The sequence below is a fragment of the Etheostoma cragini genome, chromosome 17 (assembly GCF_013103735.1).
Source record: "Etheostoma cragini isolate CJK2018 chromosome 17, CSU_Ecrag_1.0, whole genome shotgun sequence".
NCBI lineage: Eukaryota > Metazoa > Chordata > Actinopteri > Perciformes > Percidae > Etheostoma > Etheostoma cragini.
In genome coordinates this window covers 17,971,066-17,996,462 of record NC_048423.1, presented here as the reverse complement: position 1 = coordinate 17,996,462, position 25,397 = coordinate 17,971,066, and the positions used below count along the sequence as shown (strand labels likewise).

Genomic DNA, 25,397 nt, shown 5'->3' with positions numbered 1-25,397 from the left:
TGACTGGAGAAATAAGTAGATGTGGGTGTCATCAGAGTGAGAGAAAGGCTGTGATGGTTGCCCACCTCTGATCTGATGGAGGGAAAAGCCAGTTCAAAGTCTGTCCCAGGTCCAGCAGATGATCAGCTCCAATTCTTTCTCCCTCACTCCCTCACCTTCTCTACACTCACACAGCTCGCGCCTAGGCCTAAATGTGCATCTCATGAGAGTGCAAATGCAATCAATTGGGAATTGACACAATGCACTGCACCCTTTTGAACATGTCACTGGTTGCATCAGGACACTTTGGCACTCCTGTGAACAGCAGCGGTGAAAGACATAGTTAGGAACACAGCTTAACCTTACCAATGGGGAAGGACAAGACTTGCCAAGAGCTTAATCGTAGACATCTGAATAATCGCCCTGTCAGGGGCTCTGCTCCTCTGTATCGTGGACATTGCAAAGCTCCCTCATATTTTCAATTTCTTTTGAGAGCTAAGGTCACACACTCTGTCTGCTAACTGAGCTATGCAGCTGTGGAGCTGCTCTGCGGCCTCCTGAACCTGAAGATAAACGCTGTGCGACCGTAGTTCAATACGGACTCTCAGTGTTTGGTTCTCGCTCGGCCGGCCCCTGCAAGCAGATATAATACGATCGATAGAGATGAAAACTCAGCTCCTGTTTGGATATATCTGTGATAGGATGATGCACGAAAATACACACAGACAGCAAATAACACAAACAATCATCCAAAAGATTACTTTCACACTTAGTTTTGGGAAAATTGGAACTTGCCTGAACTTAATCCAAATAAGCTATTCCACCCTTCTGTGTGCGTCATTGCTTTGCAGCAATCTAACAAATTAAGGAGGAATTTCTAGATTTTTTTTCTTTTCACTTTCTGTCGTTGTGGCAAAGCAGAAGATATGTTTTCCCAAGGCCATATCCACAGATTCTGCCCACAGTGCATAGTAAATCAAGCTGCTCTTACTGTTTTGCGATGCTGCTACATGCTAAACCTCTGGAGTGTTTCAGCAATTCACTTTTATTTTTATTTTTTTTCCTCAGCTGTGGCTGCACTCGATTAGAATATACATCCAGCAGAGATGGATAGGACTCGGCGATGAGATATTGGCCCAGATTGCAGTTTTAATGACAGGAGTTGGAAAGAGACAAAAAGCTAAAAAGCTCCTGAGTAAGAGAAGTTCAGATGTGAAAATTTAAAGACTAAGACTTAGGTTTAGTAATGTAATGTATGTGGTGCATCATGGTCATTAAACATAAATGTCCCCTACAGTTAAACCATTTACAGAAAATATGTTGCTTCCCTCTACTATAAATCTAAAGTATTAGAAAAGTTTGATGCCATCTGCGGTTATCTAACAACTTCACACATTCACCTTCTAACCCGTGTCTGTTAATCTATAATGTTTTGGCCTCTATAAAAGCCATTATGCCTTTGCTCAATAACGTCTCTCCACAGAGCAAACCGATGAGATAAAACAGAACGAGTTGCTCCCCAGGCAGCCAGCAGGCTGTGCTGAGTTCAGGGCTTTTTTTGTGTGCTTGTGTTTATAGGCACATGGAGAGCTCATCTATTCTGGCCAAAGATGATGTCAGAAGGCCTTGGATCTCTTTGCAGCATTGATGAGAGTCTGATTCTTTTTTTTTTTTTTGACATGGTTGGTGCGTCTCACTATTTCTTTAGTCTTTCATCTGTCTCTTCTCAATGTCTCTATAGCTCCTGCTCTCATGGTTAGCTACAGAAAGTGTTTTAAGTTTGGAAATAAGCAGAAAAAAGGGATAGGAAATTAGCTACAAACAAAAGCCTTAAATGACACTCCTGCTGGCATGCCCAGTCTGAATGGGCCGATTCTGAATTTCTTTCTACTAGAATGCAGCCCACATCCCCTTCCACCCGCTCTGTCTCTCTCTTTGAGCAAATGTGATTACAATTATTTCCCAGCAGGATAAATTGGGGTGCATGCTGTGTATGTCATTACCTCTCCGAGCTCTGACATTAGCTCTGCTAATGTGAATGTTCTCCACATTATCCTTCCTTCCTCCCTCAGACAAATGCACACGCTGTCACCACCGGCCTGTAAATGACATGCTCCCTACTGCTTTTATCTCAGCCTGTAAATTACAACAAAAGTAAAATTAATTTCCACAAAGGCCAGGCTCGTCCATCCATGGAATTAAGGATGAAGCCTTGATTAAATCCAACTGTGTTTCGCGTTTGGAGCCTGGAGCCCTTAAAGTGCATCTAAACCATATTGGACTATTTCTTTTACTGTAATAATGATGGCTGGAAAACTTGAGCTAAGGGTTATCCTTTGAGGGCGGTATTGATTTGTTGGAGGAGATTGGATACAACTTCTCCAAAAGTAAGGCAATTTAATTTGGAGAAAGCCATCCTCCCCAGAAATGATGGTGAAAATATCTGAAAATAGATTGCCATAGGGACATTTGAGTTGTCGATTGCAATCTGTAGTGCATCATTGTGAGGTGGACCACAATCAGCAGTTATTCCTTGAATGAAGGTTGAATTAAGAATTATGGACGGGGATAGAGAATTCAAAATTTTGCCCCTCATCCACACCCACTCAAAGACCAACACCATCCACATTATGTAATTCCAAGACTGTTTATGGACCCAATGCATGCATATTCAAATAGACCTGTAATGTTTATCCCATGGTGGAAAGAGGAGACATGGACTCAGGAGTTCTACACCTGGTTCTTTGATTTATTTCTTCCACAATCACATGGAAGTGCAGTATTGCAATAGTGAATTGTTGCAAAAATGAAAAAAAAACTAGCGAGGGAGAGAGGCCACGTGAGCACGCGCGCGCATGTTATATGTTGACCAAGCTTCTCAAAAAAGAGACCTCTAAGCAGTCCAGTACACCCCTCTCTCTCAGTACTCTCTACTGGGTGACACTTGGACCATTCCAGGTCTCCCCCCCTATAAATTACCCAAGACTCTGTTACTTCCTGTTTACCACTTTGCCCCAGATCCCTGCTTGAAGACGTTGTGAATGAATATTTGGATGACCGTTGGTAAATCCACTAACATGAATGACTAGAAATTAACTGTCTATGTGTTAACGGTGGATGTATTTATCCAACCATGATTTCTAGTTTTTCAACTAGTATTTAAATTAACTAAAAAAAATGACCAGCCATGTGTTCATTGATGCAAGCCCACATGCTAATGGTAATGCTCACGCTAACCAGCCTACGCTACTGCTTATACCTAGGCGGCTGTGGCTCAGTGGTGCAGCGGTTGCCTGCTAATTGGAAGGTTGGTGGTTCTAATCCCCGGCCCTGTACTCCCATTTTGAAGTGTCCTTGGGCAAGACACTGAACCCCGAGTTGCTCCAGATGCTGCACAGCAGAGTGTGAGTGTGTATCTGATGGGCAGGTGGCACCTTGTACGGCAGCCTCGGCCACAGCGAATGAATGTGTGTGAATGGATCCTGTATGATGGAAAAGTGCTTTGAGTAGTTGTTAAGACTAGAAAAGCGGTATTTAAACACAGTACATTTACTTAGCATGCTAAGAAAAATGCTACCACCGGCTTAAATGATCACCATTTTGAAAAATGTCAATGCAACTTTTTCCCTCGCCAAGAGTAAGCCTAACTTTGGAGCGTTATTTATCCCCTTCCAGACTAGCTTGTATGACATGGTTGGTACCAATGGATGCCCTACTGTGGGTCGTCTGTCTTCCTATGATGATAGTATTTTCACTCTAGCTTTAACGCTACAGCAGGATTTGCTATCATAAGTCTAGCAGAGTGACAGGTAGACCAGAGTTGTATTTAATGACCTGTGTGTGTGTGTATGTGTGTGTGTGTGTGTGTGTGTGTGTGTGTGTGTGTGACATTTCCTGTCAGTGATTTCTGAACGAGAACTGAAGAGAGGACAAGCTGGGAAAATGGGAGTAATTCATGAAGCACATTGTGTGTCATTTGCGCTGTCTGCCGAAGTGAATCATGTACAGGGGCTCAGCACGGTGTAAAATGAGCTAGCCCTGATTAGGCTGCTCTCTTGCAAATACATCATAGCAGTTAACAGCGGACCAACAACTTTCCACAAGATGCAAGAGCTTTTTAGCCAATGGCCTCATTCAAATTTCCGCACTTTGATTCACACACTTCTGCCATTGTTCAGTGAGCGGCTGTGTGATACATGTCTTGCTGAAGGGCATGTAGCTGTCTGGGAGAGCAGATCCAGAGAATAAATTGCTGGACCCAAGAATGCTTCAAGCACAAACAACTGTGTCACCGTTTTATTGGTCATTCAGTTTTTTTTTTTCATCAAAGATCTTGATTTTTCTACTAATTACTTTAAGCTGTATATACTGTATATAGATATCAACCTATTATACATTTAACTAAGTGTTCCATCAACCTTAACTATGGAATCACTGATCTCATTGGTAAAAAAAACTAGAGCACGCCAGGGATTGCAGATATCTACCATTTTGGGATTTGTTATTTATGAAGGATCCTAGAATTGTTAGTAGCTCTACTTTTTTACTGATTTATTGTTAAACTTACATGCCCCCTCCTCCCCCCCCCACACACACACACACAAACAGACACATGCACGCACACGCACACAGAGATTAGTCTTAATTCTGTTCTGCTACAACACTAGTAATGCCTTCCTCATTCCCCATTTGAATACAAAATTCCCCCAAAGGGAGGAATAGTTTTTCCATTTTGTTGCAAGGAGACAATAGCCTGGCAACACACACAAATATTAATATATTGATAATATTTGGATCTCTTCGCAGCTCTAGCAGGTACAGTGTGTCACAACCCCAACGGTAGAACGCAGAAACCTCTTTTTGTTTTAGAAAGCAGTGACAAAACGACTTTTCGAGAAGCCAGAGAACAAGGTCGTGTCTGACAGATCACTGGCTGGTCAGGGAGGGCTGGAGGAAGCAGGAGCATGCTAATTTGTTCCAAAACAGCAAGGCTCTTCAGTGGAGGTGATCTTGGGTGAAGTTGCCCTGCTTACATGTCCTCCATGTCGTGTCCAGTTTGTGTCGAACGTCCCTCAACCAACACACATTGAAATAACAATGTGCTAATCAACTAAAAGAAAAGAAATAAAAGCAAGATCAGAATGTGATACCTGATACAATGAGTTTGAGAACATGAGTAACTGATCCGTGTACATTTGTTCTTTGCCACAGATTTACAGAGTTTCTGGAGCCCTTTGAGAGAGTGATTCAACCAGAAGAGCTTTGGCTCTACAAGAATCCTCTGGTTGAGTCAGACCACATTCCCAAGAGGGTCATGTTTGTAAGTACTTGCTCTATAATTATGCATTTCTCTTATTACAGACCAGATTGCCAATAAACACTCTGCTTAATTCTTAATGTTTGTGGTGCAGAAAGCCTTCATTTAGGAGGATCAATACGGCAAAGCCTGTTCTTTCCACTCTGGGGTTGAGGCCTGAATCGTGTTGATAGCTATGAGAAGGGCTTTACAGAACAGTGATGATTAGTACTTACGATGTAAATAATCTTCTCTCGGACAGAGGTGGGCGGTGAAAGGTTCAGCTGAATTTCTAACCGATACATTGGCAAATGAAAACATGTTTTTTCTCTGGCTCATGCTGCACCTAAAGAATATTTTCCCAAACACATGTTGCTCATTTCTTTGATATTGCAGTTCTCAGTGGCAATCACTGGCTTCAATACACTTCAAATACAGCATAACCTACTGGGTATTTTAGAGCTGTATTGTTGTGAGTCATACTGCACATTGTTTTCATTCTCGGATAGCACCAAATGGGCCTATAAGAGTGATTATGGTGAAATATGACAACACCCACGATGCCAATAACAAACAAGTTGTTGTTATACCGAAGAATACTGTAATAATCCTATTCCCATCTGCTGCCGACATAGACCATCTAATGACATGAAATGATTGGAAGACAAAGTTATTTATGAGTTCACAAGGAAATAGTTCAATTTTTGAGGAAATGTGCTTATATGCTTTCTTGCCATTAATGTGAGGGAAAGATTAAAGGAGAAATTCATTCAATTTTAACACATATCTCTGTTGGTTGTAAATTTGTAGTGCCTTCAGTAGAGAGAAAAACAAAAACAACCGGTGATGCCTATACCGTGTTATACTCCTGCTAGAATTAGGCATAAAAGTTATGTTAATTCAGCCAGTGCACATACCTCTGTTTTCTTTTCTGTTTTCCGGTGAAGTCCACACTAGTTGAAACACGCATTGCTGTCACATTTCTAGCAGTCAGATTTGTTGTGTGTTTACTTGTAAGGAATAGCTATACATGGGTAGGCACTTATAATGACATTTCAAGCATGTTTAGAGGCTAAAAACATGTTTAAAACTTGCCCTGTTTGAGCCTGTTGGGTGCTAAGTCTAGCCGGATGATAACATGGTGTAGGCAGTACCGAGTATTAGCTTAGCTTAGAATAATTGACTGGAAGCAGAGGAAACAGCTAGCCTTGCTCCGTCTAAAGTAAAAAAGAAAGAAAAATAGCACAGCCATATTTAAATCTCCATTGCCGGCGCGGAGTTATGCGTTGTAACTATTTCTTAGCTAACAGATTCCAGGTGCTGTGAATTTCTGCTGTCTTTTTGTCACTGTGAGGTTGCCATTCATCCAGTAGAGACACCAACTATGTTCTTCAAATGTATCTTAACCAGTGCGCTCTTATTTTGAAATAAAGGCAAAATTAGTGGAGAGTTGAAACCATGAGCAGCATTCATGTGATTGCCTGAGTGCTAATCCCAGCATGCACTGAGGCTATAAATTCATTTATAATTTTATTTTGTGTTTCTGTCATTTTGTTTTCCATTGTGCACCACAACGTTTCAACACTTTCTGTACTGTTGAACAGTCTACAGTACGAGTGATGTTGGGTGTGAGGTCCTTCTCATGGTCTAGTAAGACAATTTAAAAACATTACGAAAATAAAACCTGTCCAATATATCTTAAAGCAGCTTAGTTTGCATGACAAATTAAATACCATATGTTCTGGCGCCATTGGTCTTTGTAACAGATTCAGTTTCAGTTGAGTTTATGCCCTATACACTTTACTACTGGTTCTTTATTGTTTACAAACTTTTTATTCATTTTAATGGTATAAATATTGGATTTATTTAGTTCTATCATGTATGAGTATAGTTAAGTTTTTATTATGACTATTTAATTTTGATAAGTACAGATCATGGTGAGTTTGCAAAAACTTGCATGTTTTTATCTAAAATCGTCATTTAATCAACTCTTTCATTATAAATCTAATAAAACAATCCATTTGTATTTGGTCATTACTTCATGTATGGTTCACAATAAGCCGTCTGGGTTATGATCCAGCTAACTGTCAATAAACCTGCCCTGTTGCAGGTTTGGTTTTATATGAAAAATACCATATTTATTAATCCAGCTTTAAAGAACCAAAACATCCATGTGTAATATCAAATCATCAAGATTTCATCTGGATAACTTTATTATCTACAGGGCTCAGAGGTCACAGCACCAGGACAAAAAAGTACATAGAACATTTCAAACGGGTATGTAACTTTAAAAAAAAAAGTGACAATTTTAACATGAACGTCCAGGCACTATCAGCAGAACCGCTTATAAAATCTGCTGTAACATGAATCCCTTCATATTGGATTTTCCGTACTGGTGCACAAGGGCAATTGAGTCCTGATGATGATCGGATGACCCTGTTCTCTTATGTAATGAACTCTTTTCCCACCACATTAAAGAGTGATCAAGCATTCTTTCACAGGCCTCACAAGGCTGTTGCCCTGATGTAGCAGGGTTTGCGTGACGTTGTGAATTTTAGCTGAATAATCCACAGTTACAGTTATTCTCTGACAGGCTGATCTGTTTAATTCTGTACTGCTTAACAGTGCTTAACTGGCCCATAACTCCATCCTGTGCTCCCCACACACATCAATCATCTCATTATGTACAGAAAAAGCTTCAGAGTAGGTGGTAAGCACCAACTGTCACTCATTTCAAGCTAGAAATAATAGCAGGCTGTGTTTGCTTTACTTGTCACCCTATATTAAAAAAAGGCTAAATAAATGTAATAACAGTCGATACTGTAGCTTTGCTCTACTTAATGATGTTAAAAAGCCTTAATGCCAGACCAGTTGAACCAATAATAAACATAAATGGGTTCAAACATCAACAGAAGTGCATTTGCTCATAAATAAAACATTAAGCTTCAAATTGTTGATCAACAAATCATTTGTTATAATTATGTAAGAGTGCATTCATTTTAGAAAGCCTCTACCAATCAAGCAGAAAACTTACAGACACACACACACACACACACCTACGATTCTGCATGTCTGTGGTGCTGAGCATCCAGCAAAGGAGGCAGTGGATCGAACCACTGCAAGGCAAAGGGTATAGGGGGAGGGGGGTGGATCGCCATCTTTTGAAATTTAAAAACATGCTTTTACATGTGTATTGTTAATACCATTGCAATAACATATATTGTTACAGTAATATGTATAAATATACACACACAGTATATTCAAAGATTGACCCCAAAAACGTAGGAAAAGACACAGAATATGTTAGAGGTACATAGAATCTCCAATATTAACACTTTTTGGAAGAAGTTGAAACTTTGCTTTGTATCTCTACTAAAAAGTATATTACATTAAATCCATGAAGGTATATTTTGATGCAGAAGGGTATGAGGACACATACAGTACAAACTAGGAAACAGTTTCTCCTAGGTTCTCCTTTTTGAGTTAGAGTGATCAAAAATTCCTGAGCTCTTCTACAGTTTATCTGAACTCTATTTTTTCTTATTTTCTTTTTCCAACATGTTTTATTAAGAATGTTGACAGTTATATTAACTTCAATGTCCATGGACATTTGCTTGCGGCAAATGCTCCCATTGCTGAGACCCAACAGTCAGGCTACAGTTACCCTGAAGGTGTGGAGAATTTATCTGGCCATTAGAAATAGTCCACGGAGGGGATCTACATGAAGCTGCATTATGACTCACTCCGACCTTCATTAAGATATATGCTGTATTGGCCTGTGTGCGCCCTCAAGAGAGTCACTCTCTGTGCTTGTTATTTATTGTTAGACCCAATCATCTTAGAGTACTATCCCTCTGATCCATATAGCCAAAGGTCACATGACGTTAAGAGACTTATAGTGTAGCGTAAAGCCCTCAAATCAGCGGCCATCAAATCTCATGTTTCAGGAAGTCTTTGCTGTTCCCATTTTCTGCAATGTTCATGTAATTCACAGGTAAAACAAACAATTATCATGTTCACAGAAGAGATATTCACAATGCATCTAAGTATAAAAGAAACTCACTTTTTTAAAGATTATTTTTTGGGCATTTTATGGACAGGACAGTTGAAGTTATGAAAGGGGAGAGAGAGGGGGAGTGACATGCAGCAAAGGGCCACAGGCTGGATTCGAACCCCAGCCGGCTGCATCGAGGAGTAAACCTTTATATATGGGCACCCGCTCTACCAACTGAGCTATCTGGGTGCCCAAACAAGCTCACTTTTGCCTGCATTATTGGCAGTGAGAAGATATAGTCCACCCTCCAGGCAGTTAGGTGAACTAGGATACAGTTACTCACTAAATTACCAGGACAAAAAAAAACAACAGGCCTCTTTAACAGGCATTACACATTTAAAGAGATGCACACACAGAATGTAGCTTTCCAAAGGGAGTGTTAAGTGAACATGCCAGAACTTCTAGAAATGTGAAAAAAGATCATAATAAACTATTAGACCACATGCCAAAATTGAATGAATGAATGCTCATTTACAAATGTTCATGAATAGTCATAAAAAAAATATACAGTATTTATAAGTACTATGAGACAAGATAATTTACGTTGCCAAACCTTTTAATTTTATTTGGATACTTTATTTTCTTTCCATGGCAACTGAAACCCACATTGGTACTGCATTCCTCATAAGCATACGTCAACTGTTACTCCCAGGAGTACTAATGTATGATTTTAAGTTATGAAGAGCTCCTGGAAGTAAAATAGTGTCAGGATGTGTTGATCTAAAGGACACCATGCAGTCAACAGAGAACTGGATGGGAAGTGATAGCAGCAGCTGTGACTGAAAGGCCACTGATACTGAGTTGCCACATCCATTTTATACATACAATTTTTGAATGTGTTATGCTTTTTTTTCGTTTCTTGTAAACACAATATTTAACAAGCATGACCTATACAAGCTGTTCATTCCAGTCACTGTGCAGTATTGCGTCTAACGAGACTCTGTTAAATGTGTTTCTATCTGCAGATGAAACCCCACTGTATCACGCTGGGTGTACTGTAATGTGACTCTATCAATTACTGTTCAAAAGAATGGAATTTCCTTTTGCCTCAAAAGCTCGATGGTTCAACCAGACTGACGATTACAGTGGCGGTTCTACCCCCCATACACACACAAACACACACAAACACACACAAGGAAAACACGTTTGATGTTTGTGCAGAATTACTATATTGTAGTTTATATTTATTTTACGTTCTGGTAACGTTCTTACATTTTCATATTTTGTGAAGAACTGTGTTCATTGTCTTTAGAAAATGTTGAAGGTGGAGATTGTGCACTTAGAAAGTGTGTTTCCTGTTGTAATTTCAATCGTTAAATAACTGGGTTCTCTTGAGTGTGTTTTTCAAATGTTCTAATGAAGGATTTATATATATATATATATATATATATATATATATATATATATATATATATATATATATATATATATATATATATATACTGTATGAATATAAATGTGAAAAAAAATACATATACAGTTATTTAAAAAATGTAACAAGAGCAGAGAGCAACAAAAATATACAAATAAAATATAGAATAAATATTCTAAATAGTAAAAATCCATCACACAAATGTGAAAACACATGAATTATTATGAGTGTTTATAATTATAATAATTATAGTTATTACACTATTGCACTAAGAACAGAGAAAACTAAAACCTGACCTTTCTGGTCTTCCTTGTTATCGTATGAAATCTGCTCCCCTACTAAGTGATTGCTGCTGATGCCGGTTCCTGGGACAACGGGGACCCCAGGTGGGACTTGATCAACTCTAGTTTTAAAGGCTCCTCTCTGCTCGAGCCACAGCGACTGACAGAGTGAGTGTAATCCTGAAAGCAGTCCAAAAGTTGGGGTAGATCTCTGATAGATCTTTATCATGCATAAAAGTGATAAGCTCAAGGAGACTCATGTCCCCTCCTTGTCTGGACCGTTCCATTTGAGAGACCCAGACCCATTTCAGAACCTTAGGAAATGGGCTGCGGCCGACACAAACACACACGCTTATTAACTCAATAATACAGCCGTAAAGTAGGCTATGTTTCAACTCAGGACAGCACCATTTCTCCCAAATACAGATAGAATTGGAGATAAAAAGTTGAATTGACACATAACCGCGACCAGCTTGCTCCACTAATACTGGGCACCTTGGTATCGGCGCCTACGTAGCAACCCGTTTGGCCCAGAGGTAAACTGTCCCCCCGGTCCCCTCTCCCCTTTCCCCTTCTCACACAGCTCTGTGGACGGCATCTTCTCAGCAAGCAGGGGCGCCTACAGCTGCAGGGGGCATCAAATTGGCAATTCCCCACACAGTGAAACGATAGATAATACAGTAGAAAACCGCTTTGAGGATTTTTTTTCAAGTGCTCGGGTAGGCCCCTATGTGTCATGAAAAAAGCCGCCCCAGGTGGCCCGCTTTGCCCCTGCCAGAACCCGCTGTTGGACAATTGAAAGGGCAGAAAGAGACAAAGATGTCTCTGAGCAACAGTTCAATAAGAATGAAAGAAATCAGCAGTCAATTGTAAAAGAAACTGGAAGCTTACAATCGTGCAAAATGTCTTTTAAAAGTTGAAATTAAGAGGCAACGTGATGCTTTAGCAAAGCTATTCTTAAAATGTTAAAATAAAATAGAAGATTACTCTAAGGGAGGGAATATCAGTTAAACTCACTGTGGTCTGACTGTCATTGTCTCTGTGGCCCAATACCAGTGCCCCCCTTAACCCTAAGCCCTGAACCCTCAGGTACTTAATTGATGTCACCTGGTAAGTGTGGGAGGCTGCAAGTGGGAGAGTTGGTTTAGTGGAAAGGGAATAATACTCTGCAACATATCATGTCGCCTTGACTAAACATGTACAATTGTAAGAATGGGACTTTTTATTTTTACATTTTTTACTTCTTTTTTTATGGCCGAGGCAATTCAGGGAAATACTGCCTGATTTAAACGTCCTCCGGGCTTACATAGTTGACGACAGGTAATTGTCAAATTATTGTTTACTTGTTTTTGTTGAAAAAGCACCATGTTGTTGTGGTCGCCTCAAAGTCCAGAGTCTGTGACTGTGGACACTGCCATTGGACCTTTTTCACTGCAGACATTTAATTTGAGCGTTTTGACCAATGTTTTTTTGTACTATTACAATGTGAATGTATGTGTGTGTGTGTGTGTGTGTAGGGATGGGTGGGGGGGAATTGTGGATTACACTGATTGTTAGGCCCTTTCTGAGCCATTATCCAAAGACTCAAATCATATTGGAGGTAAAAAGTAAAAAGACACTAGGCCCTCAACAATGAGATGAAAATGTGTGATGAAAATGCATTCACATACACTGATCCTAAACGGGGGGGGGGGGACGCCTTACCTGTCTTCAACAACTCATCACCTCACCTTCATATTAACCATGGCTCTTCTACCACTGGTAGCCAGATCATTATCTGAACCACTGATTGTCTTCTGTCTTCCTGCCTGCTAACCCTTGAGCCAGTCATCCTCGTCCAGCCCAGTCTACCATCCCCTCTGCCTCAGCCATCCATTTTCTTGTTACCACTCACACACCATTCACTGTAGTCCTGCAATAAACCACAACACTGACAAATCCTTCTGTGACGAGACTGCAGAGGGCCCAAAGAAAACAGCTTCCCAAAATATTTAGAGCCCAATAGCATCAGTGTGGTTCAGTATTGATTGAGTGTCTTAACTCTTTTATTGGGCTGGAAAACTAATTCAAAATCAAATTCCAACCGTATTCTCCCCTGTCATTGACATTTTAATTATTCAGTTCTTCTTTTGGGGCAAGAACTAAACTTGTATATCTCAGACATTATTGAAGTAAAGAATCATCAATGTGACCGGGGATTCCAAACTTTTGAACAGTAGTGAATGTCTGTGCCCATGTAGCTATTAAATAAACAAAGAGTGAGTTGGCATAGTCATCTGATTTCCTGGCTAGTAGTAACTGTTAGTGCACTTAAATCCAATTGTGTGAACAGGTTTGGATCCAGCTACTTTGAAGTGGTGCCTAGGGTACAAAATTAGTTACAAACTGGCAGAGTTACACAGATGCACACACGGCTGAACTGCTGAACAGCACTCAAGGGAAATTATTATGTGTTTTATAATAATGGAACTGAAACGTTGCCTTTGTTTGTACTACCTTTGTTGCTTAAGGCAAAGCAAATATGTTAAATTTGTCCAAAATTAATCGATTCTGAGGCTTGAATAATTACCAAGGTGCTGTGGAGGCCCAAATCTTATCAAGTGAGGGGCAGAATCTCCCCTCTTGTGCAGGCAAGAGACCCGGCTGAACAATAAAGAAGCTTGTTTGGCCCCGCTGTTTGCCTTGTTAAAATTAACTCTGAATAATAGATAGGTTCATGTCGTTCCCTGAGGCAAAAGTTATTTGACGATTATCCTGCAAAACAGAACCCGTGGAAACGCTGCAGCAGCACATCTCTAATGTCACGATAACTGTACTTGTTTTGTTTTTATTTCCTCCCAGGCAATTTCATTCCTCACCCCACTGGCGGTCATATTTGTGGTGAAGATAATTCAGAGGACGGACAAGACAGAGCTCAAAGAGGCATGTTTAGGTATGTGAAGCCAATACTTGAAATGTCACACGTGTTGTTGTTCGTCACAATCTTATGAGAGGTCTTAAACTGACAGCATACATATTATAGTTGCTGCACATATTGCATTTGATGGAGTTTTCTTAATAACTACTGAATATAATCTTTCCCCTATGCTACTTGGAAGCAGGGGCTAATTGTTCACCTAGAAGTACTTCATTGTGCTTAAATGGATATTTCGCCACTGGAAAGATGAATATGTATTAAATTGGGTCATTTGTGTATCAGAAATGTGACTGTTTTTTAGAAGTTGGTGCCTTCTGGACCGAGAAAAGCCAGAAAATGTATTTTTTGCTCATGTGGATGAAAGACAACAACTCCCAGAATGCACTTGATTTGCTTATCTACGAGCCCACTCCCAAGTCATGCCTACCGTTTACAGACATAACAGACATTACAGACAGTGAGACGGCCACCTCAACTCAAATGTGTTTTATAGTCATTTCAATCATATACACGAAACAACATTTCATTGTGGCTCAAGTGGTGTTACACATTTCAAATATATAAAAATGACATGTGAAACTGGCTACATTTAGTGCACACACATTATAGGCTCTGTAACGTTCAGCTAACGCATTTGTAGCATTAGCACTTGGTGGGCTGTAAACAGAGTATCAACACAGTCGATTAGCATTAGCTTTCCAACTAGCTTGAACTCCTGCCCTCATGAAGTGTTCAAGCTCACATAGTGTCTTGACTGTTCGGTCTGTAATACATTTTTCTGCATATTCTCCAACATGTACCTATGTATCGCGGTGGTACACATGTGTAGTAGTTGTTGTAACAGTTTGCTGTTGAAAAGAGAGAGCCTGTTATTAGCTATAAGCTTAGCTTCAAGATGGCTGACACTCGAGTCACATCGGCTAGTGACTTTCCCTCCCCCTATGACAGAGAAGCACTTCTACGAGGCTTTATATCAGTCGCAGAGGAAACAACATCCCTAAGAGAAACAAAGACTACAAGGGAGGCCATTATTTTGACACAATATATGATTATAGTTTTTAAACATTGCTTTTGAACTAATGCAATCTCTAGACCTAATGAGGAATCCATTTTTACATCAAGCTAAAGTCACAGAAAGGTAGCTATCATAGTATTTTTGCAAATGGGTTGGGTTCAAAGTTGCCATTGAGGGTCGTCTAATTCTAAATTCAGAAATCAAATTTTCAAACTAATAAGCTGGGAGTTTCTTTTTAGATTGATTTTCTCCGTTGTGATACCAACAGAACTTGGTTTTGCTAATATTTTGTAATATTGTTTGAAAGTGCACTCTGCAATCACATCCATGCCTCTTTATTTCCCTTTAAGAGTAAAAATGACAGAATATTCCCTTTGTAGACTCATCCAATAACCCTTTATCATTCCCAAACTCCTGGAACCTTGATTGTGTGATTATCCATCAGTTGAGATTTTGAAAGATTGATTACATTTCCCAAAAGACTTTGCTCTAAGAATGACACAGAGATGATCCTGCTGCGATTGTTTTTTAATTTAGGTTAAAAAGCATTAAGAATATTATTCATCTTAATGTGAGATCTCATAGCACACGGAGGCTTTATTGTTTGGTGTGTGTCGGGGGAGTAATCTTCCAGTTGGCGCGACAATGAGAGAGATTTTAATAGCAGGAGTTTGTGTGGTGTCTGCATATCTGGTCTAATTTGTCAAAACTTCAACCAGAGCTTCGATAATGACTATCACAAATCAAGACACTGTAATAAAAGAAGAATTGTTTTGACATGCAAAGATTGCAATCATGCTTAACAGATGGGCTGTCTATATGAGTTGAATGGAAAGGATTATGTTAAAGTGAAGGCTGAAACTCTGTCTTTACTCAATGGGTCTCTATTTTTTTGAGAATGAACCCTAGTGCAACCACCACTTAAACTGGGGTAAGTGCATGTGACCAATTTGACATGCACAATCCGAATGCATCACAGACCAAAGAGACTTAATGCTGCTGGAATACGTTATGAGGAGGAGGAACGATGTATCAGCAGGTGCACTTGTGGCGAGCTACACATCAGTTTCTTTCACACCCTTTATAAATTGCAGATGCAAGACCAAAGTGGAGGCACAAAACCACGAGGCAGAAATGTACAGTATTGCATATAACTAATCTAGCACCCCACAAGGTCAGGGGATTTTTTTTGTTTGGAGGAGGCATATTAATTAATACTTAAATGACCGTCAGAATAATTATACAATACATGAGCTGGAGCAATAGACGTGTTTGGCCAAGGATCTGACAAAGCGGGGAACACATTGCAGTGTAACGTCCAATTTTTCAACTAGTCAAACGGAACATGCCTCATTTAGGGGTTTTCGTTTGATCTGCCCAGAGTTTGTCCAAATTAACAAGCTGTTAAATAACATTGACACTCTGCTCCTCTCAGCAGCTCAGAAAGATAATATGCTTGAGCTCTGGCAATGTGGGTGCATTCAATTGACTTGCAGACTACTGGGATTAACCTGTGAGGGCAGGAACTCTGGCTAATGATGAGTCCTAGTGGATTGTCTCGCAGCTAATTAAATGACCGCACAGTTACAGTGCAATGCCCACCTGTCAGCCAACAGCAGTCACGTTTCCCATTACCAAAGTTGAGTTGAAACATTAATTTCTTTACAGTTATAAATAGGCTCTTAGTAGATGCAATCATTTGCCAGCACCACTATAGGGATACATTTTCTCCCAATTGCTCTGTCCATACCAATGTCAACATGTCTTTGATCTGTCTGTCCACTTGTAGAGACATTTTTTTTATTGGTACATTATGTCAGAAAAGTAGGCAACCTGCCAGAACCTGGATTGCACTGATAGTTAAAATCGATTATTTTAATACAGCATTATGATTTCAATGAACCCTGCTTACATTAGAAATGCTGTGTCAACCTTGTCTGTTTAACCTAAGATGCTTATTTGACTGTGTGTGTCAATCTCCAGCTGTATCCCTGGCCCTCGCCCTGAATGGAGTCTTCACCAATACTATCAAGTTGATTGTTGGCAGGTATGCTGAACAAACTCAAGCTTTCAGGCTGTGTCAATGATGCTAGAGATTAAACGGATACTTTAAATATTTTGAAGTACTTATTCATAATCAGTGTATTACCTACTGTAGATGGCTGCCCTACCACCGCCTCAATCAGTTAGTTTTAGTTAGTTTGTTTGTTTCTGTGACTTTGGTGTTTTAAAGGGTTAGTTTGGATTTACTGTTTTAGTTTGGTGGCTAAAACATAGATAACATAGACAATGTCTTCAGTTCCCCATTAGGAACAGCTGTCTAACAGCAAGATAAAGTGGTGAAAATATTCTAATTATAGCGTAAAGTTAAACTGGTGTTGACTTATTTTTTAAGTCGGCCAAAATAAATGTAGCTGCTGTCTATGTTGCTCCCCATCCACAGCGGTACATTGCTTAGTTTATGTGTCGGTACTCCTGTCTGCTTCTCTAAACTGAGGGCGTATAAATGACCATCTACTGTATATACTAAATATGGATAAGTACCTCGTACAACCTTACATCAAAATATCCAAACTATCCCTTTAATCTGTGAGCTCTTTGCGATCACATTTTTCAGCTTTCACTTTCTAGATTCATGGACAAAGAATTGTTTGACAAGTAGATGGAATTATCTCCCCTCTACGTTTTTTTTTTTGATTTTCAGACCCAGGCCCGATTATTTCCAGCGTTGTTTCCCAGATGGACAAGTACATGTGAGGATGCTGTGCACCGGAGATCCAGATCTAGTCTCTGAGGGACGCAAGAGCTTCCCCAGCAGCCATTCCTCCTGTGAGTACCAGTTTTCAGTCCGAGCAGCTCACCATCCAGCACTTGCAAAATATCAGAACTCATACACTGACTCATTAAAACTGCATTCAACTGTAGCTGTTCACTCAAGTTTGATCTCAATGCTCTGAGCAATATTTCACCAAGTAAAAAATACCCATATGTGCTGACTGCATGTGCAGAAGGTGTTTACTTCACATTTCAACAAGATGATGTCTTCAAAGTTAATTACAACATGTAGTGACGAGCTATCATTCAATTTCTACATCCCGAGGCAGTTTGTCGAGATGCTCACGGGTTTGGTAAATTGAGTCAAGCGCATTTGATCTTGTTCCTTTGGTTTACGGCTGAGTGTTGAATGCACACCTACCGTTTCAGCTTCATTGGACTTGCTGTGTTCAGCTGTGCAGGCCAGATTAGGAAAATGGGCATTCTTTTTGACCATATTGCTTTCCAAGCTGTTTTCAGTTTCAGCAGGATGTTAAATTATTCACATGTTTTTCTATTGTCCAGCAGATGAATGTTAAGTGGTGTGCTTGGAGCGTTTGCTGTCGGCCACACAGATGTTGAATAGCTGCTCAGAATTATTTGGTGCACCAGGCATGTAAAGACGCATCTATGATAAAACATACTGGTGACGGCATGGCTTTGAAGTTTCTTTTCTGTCTTGCTCTTGTGATTCAGAAAATCCAACAGCAGTAAAATGTTTACACTGGAGTTACACTGAACGCCTTGCTATCTATTATGAAAAATGAAAAAAATATACAGTATATCTTTATATCCTCCCGTGTGCTGTGCTCAGACCGTTGCTTGCTTGATGTTTATATTGTTTGCTTTTATTCAAACATCCTTATTACATTTTCACCCTGGATGCACATTCACATTTAACAAGGTAATTATGCAGAATTCTCAGATACTGCAGGAATGTGTAACTACAAATACACACAAATGTTTAACATCCAACTGATGAATTTAATTGTCACAAGTTGAAAAGAAGTCAAAATCAGCGGCGCTGTGAAAATGTTGCACTCATTTGTTTGTATGTTACAATAATGCGCCAAGATGAATTACTGCTGCTGTAATTTCATGTTGTTTTAAATTGATGTTTTAGCATAATGTTAAAGTTGCATATACTTCGCAGACAAATGCTTTGACAAATAAATGCTTTTGATTGCTGCAATGGGCTGTGTCCCATCAGAAATAGCAGTAGAATTTCTCTGTACCTACTGCAGCGCTGTGTATGGATTACATCCATATCTGCAGCAGCTCTAATAGCCTTATGTTGTTGCACTGTGAGTGGGAAAGTGATCGAGAGAGACGTGCGACGGGGGGGACGGGGGGGGGCACAGGGAGCACCCGTATGCCAGCATGTCTAGAGAGCAGAAGAAATCCAATTTCCTGTCTGTGTCCCCTTTCACCAGGACACTGCTTTTTGGACCATGCATACATTACAGAGCTTTTATCTAGACGTATCTGGCAATGGACACGGAGTAGGGGCAGGCCATGGGGCAGACCGATAGCAAAAGTGGTATCTGGAGGTATTGCAACACTACTTCTGGCTGGTGTGAAGCCTGAGATACAGACAATAGGTATAATAACCATAAAACTAATCCATCAAAATCAGCCAGGACAAAAATACAAACATAAACAAATATGTACTCAGCTTTAGTGTTCGATGACAGCTTTTAAAAAATAAAATAGAAACGCAAACTGGTTATTGCATTTCAAAGTTTTTGAAGCTGCTCAGGTTCTCTGTGATTTAAATAATTATACCTCATTGCAAATTAGCATTTATTGGAGTAGACAGGCCCCAGAAAGAGAAAAACAAACACATAAATACTAACTCCCCTGAACCCACTGCATCAATATACACGGCTGCAAAGCAAGCAGGCCCTGAAGCATTAGCTGTAGCTTGTTCCCTTCTTATTCATATTCATCTCACATCTCTTCCTGTGCATATTAAGCCATTATATATGATTAAGAAAAAACAAATCCTTTTAGAGGGACCTAATCACATTGTTGAATCTCCACATTGCTTCTTTCTCTTGAACACATCTTCCTATATTTAGAGTAATAATCTTGAAGATTTCCTTTAAATGCATCAGTCTGTCAAGCCCCTATCTAACACAACAGTGATTGAGCCTATGGCTCACTGATAAAAGCCCTCGCATTTGATTGGACTGTCCAACACATTAGTTCAGTATCTAGAGAAAATGACACTTCTGCAAAGTGTGCTCTCATATGTTTACTATAACTCACTCAGGAACACTTAAGTCTGTCTGGAGTGTCCTAAGAGGTTGAGAATCAGCTTGTGTTGGAGTGCTACCGCAATTACACAACTAATTATGGGTTCCTGTTGGGCTTTTGTATGTCAGTGGGTGAGATAGATTCAGAGCGCAGTGGTTGGTTAATATGCATTGCTTCTGAGGGCTGTCTCATGGGTTCTTGCAGGGGTCAAAGGTCATTAGATATGAGACAGAAGGAAGATGGCTGGGAGATGGAGAACAGAACTGCTTCTGTCAGTTAGACAGTTTTTGTCTGTGTGTGGTCTGGTAGTTCAATATATATATATAGTTTAAGAGAAATACTGGGGAGTAAAGAGACTGATATTATCCACTATTAAACTTTGCAGAGGCAATGACCAGAGCATGACTCCAATCTTTGACTCTCCAGCCAAACCCTGTACTTTGAAAGAGCACTTATCTACTTTAAAATATATCCTCTGTGTTCACTTGTCAGAAAAAATAACAGGTTCGACAGAACACCTCCTCATTTACTGTTGCTTCCTTTTTTCACATACATTCTGGGGGTACTTCCCCTCTTACTACCATTCCTTCTACACAGTTGTCGACCAGCCAACCTTCCTTCCAACTGACCCCTTCCATCGCCACCATATTTACACACAAAATCAAGTCATACTGGGCTTACACGTACTTTTAGGGGTCTTTCACATCTAAGCTGTTTGATGCATTAAAACCGAACACTGCAGAGTTTTGTTGTTTGGGGTGGTGAGAAAGCTCATTCTGACTCTGGTCCACTTGAAAGCAGGGGGGCTCAGTTCGAGGATTGCTAATGTTTTCATACTGGTTTGATATGCCTTCATAACACACCTACATACACATGGAATTACTGTGTTGATCCTTCTCACATATTGTTCTGAAACGGATTGCCTAAGTCTCCATTCTACCTTGTTTACAGAAATCCCCCCCATGTTCTCTCTAAAAAGTGCATTCAGACTTCTTCTTCACTCCTCTGAACAAACCTGTGCTTGTTTGAAGATGAAGAAAGCAATCACACTGTACTCATCACTCTAATTAGGCATCTCTGTTTTGTCTAAGGGGATTTACTCGTCAAGGCTTTTTAACTGCACGAAGCGGATTTATTACCAAGATGTTTTTCCTTGTCTTAGCCTCCTCTCTATCCTCTGGCCTTTCAGGGTCGCCTGCTGCCTCTTGGGGAGCATCCTTCAGTGGTTGCTGCGTACACCTGGTATCATTGTGTCACCATACTGCTGAAAATGTTTTGGCTTAGTTAATTATGCTAACTTTAAATGGAGAAATGTGTTAATATGCGCATGTAGATGTGTGTGAGGGACACACAGTCACTGTCCCCACTCATGTGTTATGCATATCCCCAAAGCATTTCTATTAGTGTATTCCTCAAGATGTTGACTCAACGTGTCTGCAAATATATTGTCTGAATGCTGCATGGAAAGAAAACATGCACATATACTGCTACAGTGAACCATTGTCCTTATAGCTTTTGAAAAAAAAAACTTTTGCTTTTTTTTATTAAATCTATCTATATAGTCTTTTGTTACTACTCTAAACTAGTCGACAGACAAATAGACTCGTCAACAGGACAATGAGCACTTCATAGGTTTCTGTCTTTATTACCCCTTTAGATTAATTTGCCATAAAAACCCATTACTTAAAAAAGATTGCAAATGGACCATTAGCGCAATTTTGGAGCCTGGAACTTACAATGTCTAATAACTAAAAACACTTTGCAACATTCCTTAACACACCTTGAATCTCTTGAACCATCGTAAGAGCTGAGAAAAACAAAGTAAAACACAACACCTTTACTTTACATGCATTTTGCTTTAGTATCTCTCAAATAACAGGCTAACGGCAATGATCTACTGTAAGCTTAATTTTCAAGCTTGCACTCTCCAATCTCGGCAAAACCATAAAACGACACACCACAAAGTAACACAAGTTACAAACAGTTGTATTTGCTGGACTCACAGCTGCTAAGAAAGGGATTGCAACCCGTTGGAAACCGCCTCATGATGCGTCTGTTTGTACATGGACCCTTTCTTTTTTGGATGTTGTATATTTGGAACTGTGTATAGGTCACCTTAATGGAACTTTGAACACTTGGTACAGCCTTGCTGACTATTTGAAGGCCATGCTGTAGACTGGTGCTGCCACTTTTTACCTCTACTTGCGCATGTGTTTGGTCCCTTATCTTGTTTCTGTCTGTGTGTTTCTGCTTGTTTATGCGTTTGTGTATGTCTGTTTCCGTGTGTGTTTTTTGTGAGCAGCGTACGTTTAAAAAAAGTCCTGGGACACGTTCTCATGTCTCATGTTCTCATGGCATACCGTTTGTAATTGGAAGTAAAAACAATTGGTCACAAAACATGTTACAAACAGTGAAACAGTGAAACGAAATGTAAATCTAACATACCTTGTGCCTCTTAAAGCCAGGTGCTAAACAATATTACTGTATGCCTTTGTTCGACCGCTTTTTCCTTCTTGTTTTGTTGCCGTACTTCGGGATTTGGAATTTTCAAAATAAAAGCATTTTTAATATTTGGGTCATTTACATGGGACGTAAAGACGAATAATTTACCCATATGAATACTTACTAAAGACAAAAGCGAAAACATTGTCTTATATTATTAAGTCTATTTATAAGTCTATAATTTGAACTCTTTGATTAGAAAAACTGAAGTGGGCGTTTGATGACGGATAGCTTGCCAGAACGTTGTCTCTTCTTTCCCATCTTCCGTTCACTAAGATGGATCCTTACCCTTCTCACGAGTCCATCTTTATCAGTTGTTTGTACATCTTTAGCCAATCTCCACTCCTTTCGTGGTAGATCCTCTACTCTACCTGCACCAAACTCTGTTATGCACTATGGATTTTGTTTGTCAAGACATCCTGTAATTAAGTGGCCTTGGATAGTCTTATTTTTATTTAAACACATATATGTATAAACATATCCTTTCTTTGGATGAGGGAACCTAAAAGTCAACGACTTTTAGGTTCATCCTTCAGTGAAAACTCTTCTTATTGGTCAAATAACTAAAAGAAAGGTGTTATTTCTCAATGCATGTGTCTTGAGACCACACCCTGCCTCGGGATCCAAGTCAGTGTCACCTATTTTCAAACTACTTGAGTACACATTCTTTGTTCCAATCAAGTCTGACCCAGCAGGGGCAGCACCCAAAGGCTGGGACAGCAATTACCTTTCCTGTAGGAACAATGAGCTGCCTGTATGCTAAATGTTAGATATGGCCTAATCAATTCTTTAATGACAATGAAAGAAAGGGGGAAGGTGAGAGACAATAGGGCCGGTCTTGAACTCTTTATAGAGACAAAGAATGAGAAACAGAATGCATATTTGCCGGGCTGCAGCGTACACAAACAGAAATACACTGTTTTCAAACCATTTTTTTTTACATTTTAAACCTCAACATAAGTCAAGGGGAGATCTATGAGAGTTGTTGAGATGTAACCACGTTTTCTGAGACCTGAGCCCCTTTCACTCTGTTCCAGTTTCTCCCTTCCCATCACGGTTGTTAGCGTCAGCCTTAAAGGATGAGTCTTTGCTTGAAGAATCCGGTTGACATCTTTTTTGATGAAAACTGAATCACTCTATGTGTCGAGCAGGGCATAAACAAGCCTTTCTGTGGCTGAATTGCTGATGGAGGGAATTCAAAATGGCGCTGTCATGGAGGTGTAGATGGGTCCTCAGTATCCACCTTAAGTGACAGTGTGGTAGTCGCTTCATTTGTAGTTCCATGATTTGAGTCTTACACTGGTGTGGCTTCAGTGTACCTGTCATCATGGAGACAGGTCAGGTGTCTGCCCTTGCAGGTGTCACATGAGTGTCTGTGACGGCGGTCCCTTGCATTATGGCCTGGCTTGAGGCAACTATAACACAGTTTCTTTTCGTTCACATTTCTGTCTTTCATTGAAAGACTACTCTTTAATCACAGCGGTGAAAGATCGCCAAAAACCTTAGTTTCCTACATTGAAAACACCCTAAGGTATTAGAATATCCAAGCCTTGTAATCCATAATTATCTGGTCCCCTCACAATCTTGTAGTTTCTGGCCAAGTTTCGACGTTCAGAAATCTAGATTCCATAGCTTGTAACTTTTTCCCTGTGCGGGCTAAAACGAAGGTCGACACACCATTACAATCTGTGGCTTCTGCAGTTTGCAATGAACCTTGATCCCAGCCAATAGCATCAGCCTATCAAGAGATACCCTCAAGCTAAGCCAATGATATCGCACAGTCGCCATTGGGCCCACCTGGGAAAGATTGACAGTGGTGCCCACGAATTAGAAGATAAGGTCATAAAACTGGCATCCCTGTGTAGCCAATAAGAAGACGAGTTGATTGATGGCCAACAAAAACTATTCCTGTGTTCTCTTACAGCAGTTTGAAGGCAGAAATATGGACATCTGATGGCATTTCACCATTTCATAAAATTGTGATTACTTATTTCTATAAATCTATGTATGTACTTCTTTCAGACATATCTGTGAGTGATGTGGATGTGTTTTGGTATTTCAGAAGTTTTGTATTAGGCACTTTTTTGGCTTTTTTAGAAATAAGAAATAAGACAAACGCACAGACACATCTGTAGAAATACATTCATACAAAATCCATTTTATAAGTCATTTTTTTCTGGATTTTTTCTGTTCTAAGTTGAGACATGAGGCTAGAGTACTATTTTAGTATATAGCCCCTATAATATGCATACAGTAGTGCTTTTTATTAATTTTTCAGATGATTTACTTGGACGGAAATAGAAATTCTGTGTTCTAACCTCTCTAGCCCTGTGTCAGTAAGGCCTAGTGTCACACTTCCACTAGAAACAACAAGTTGAGAGTGTTAACTTCCCAATGAACTCAGGGTCATCCCAGAGGGCCAAAGTATGTGGAAACAGCAGCACTTTTTTAAGGGTAAAAATTTAGGCGAGAAAAACATATATTTTCAAGTGTTACTGAACAGGTTAAACTCAGGAGAGCAGTACAGGAGATGTTTTCTGTCTTGACAGAATATACATGGGGGTTTTAAACCTGTCTTTGAGTGCACTTGGGTTTTAACATTTGTAACTGTCTGTGTATGTAGCACACTGGATTTAGCCTTTTTGTCTTTAGGATACCACCTTTCTGTAGGTGACTCTGGGGAGCGATGGGCCTGAAGACTTGTTACTCATTCATGGATAGTTCTGTCTATCAAAATGAGTAATGTAATCATCTAAGCCAGGGGTTCTCAACCTTTTGCAAGCTGGGCCCCCCCAAAGCTGGTTCATTGCAGTTGGGGCCCTAGTGCCCCACGCCCCACACACCACGAACGATAGATAGATAGATAGATAGATAGATAGATAGATAGGCTATTATTTTTAGGCCCACA

General features: G+C 39.9%; 1 protein-coding gene across 1 annotated transcript in view; it reads left to right on the top strand.

The window, feature by feature from the left end:
- Positions 1-25,397, top strand: part of plpp4 (phospholipid phosphatase 4) — a 50,842-nt gene that overhangs the window by 17,648 nt on the left and 7,797 nt on the right. Inside the window, exons 2-5 of the mRNA XM_034898827.1 lie at positions 5,191-5,299; positions 13,824-13,914; positions 16,898-16,961; positions 17,619-17,743. Of these exons, the coding sequence (XP_034754718.1) occupies positions 5,191-5,299; positions 13,824-13,914; positions 16,898-16,961; positions 17,619-17,743 (389 nt within the window). The remainder of the gene's footprint in view (positions 1-5,190; positions 5,300-13,823; positions 13,915-16,897; positions 16,962-17,618; positions 17,744-25,397) is intronic.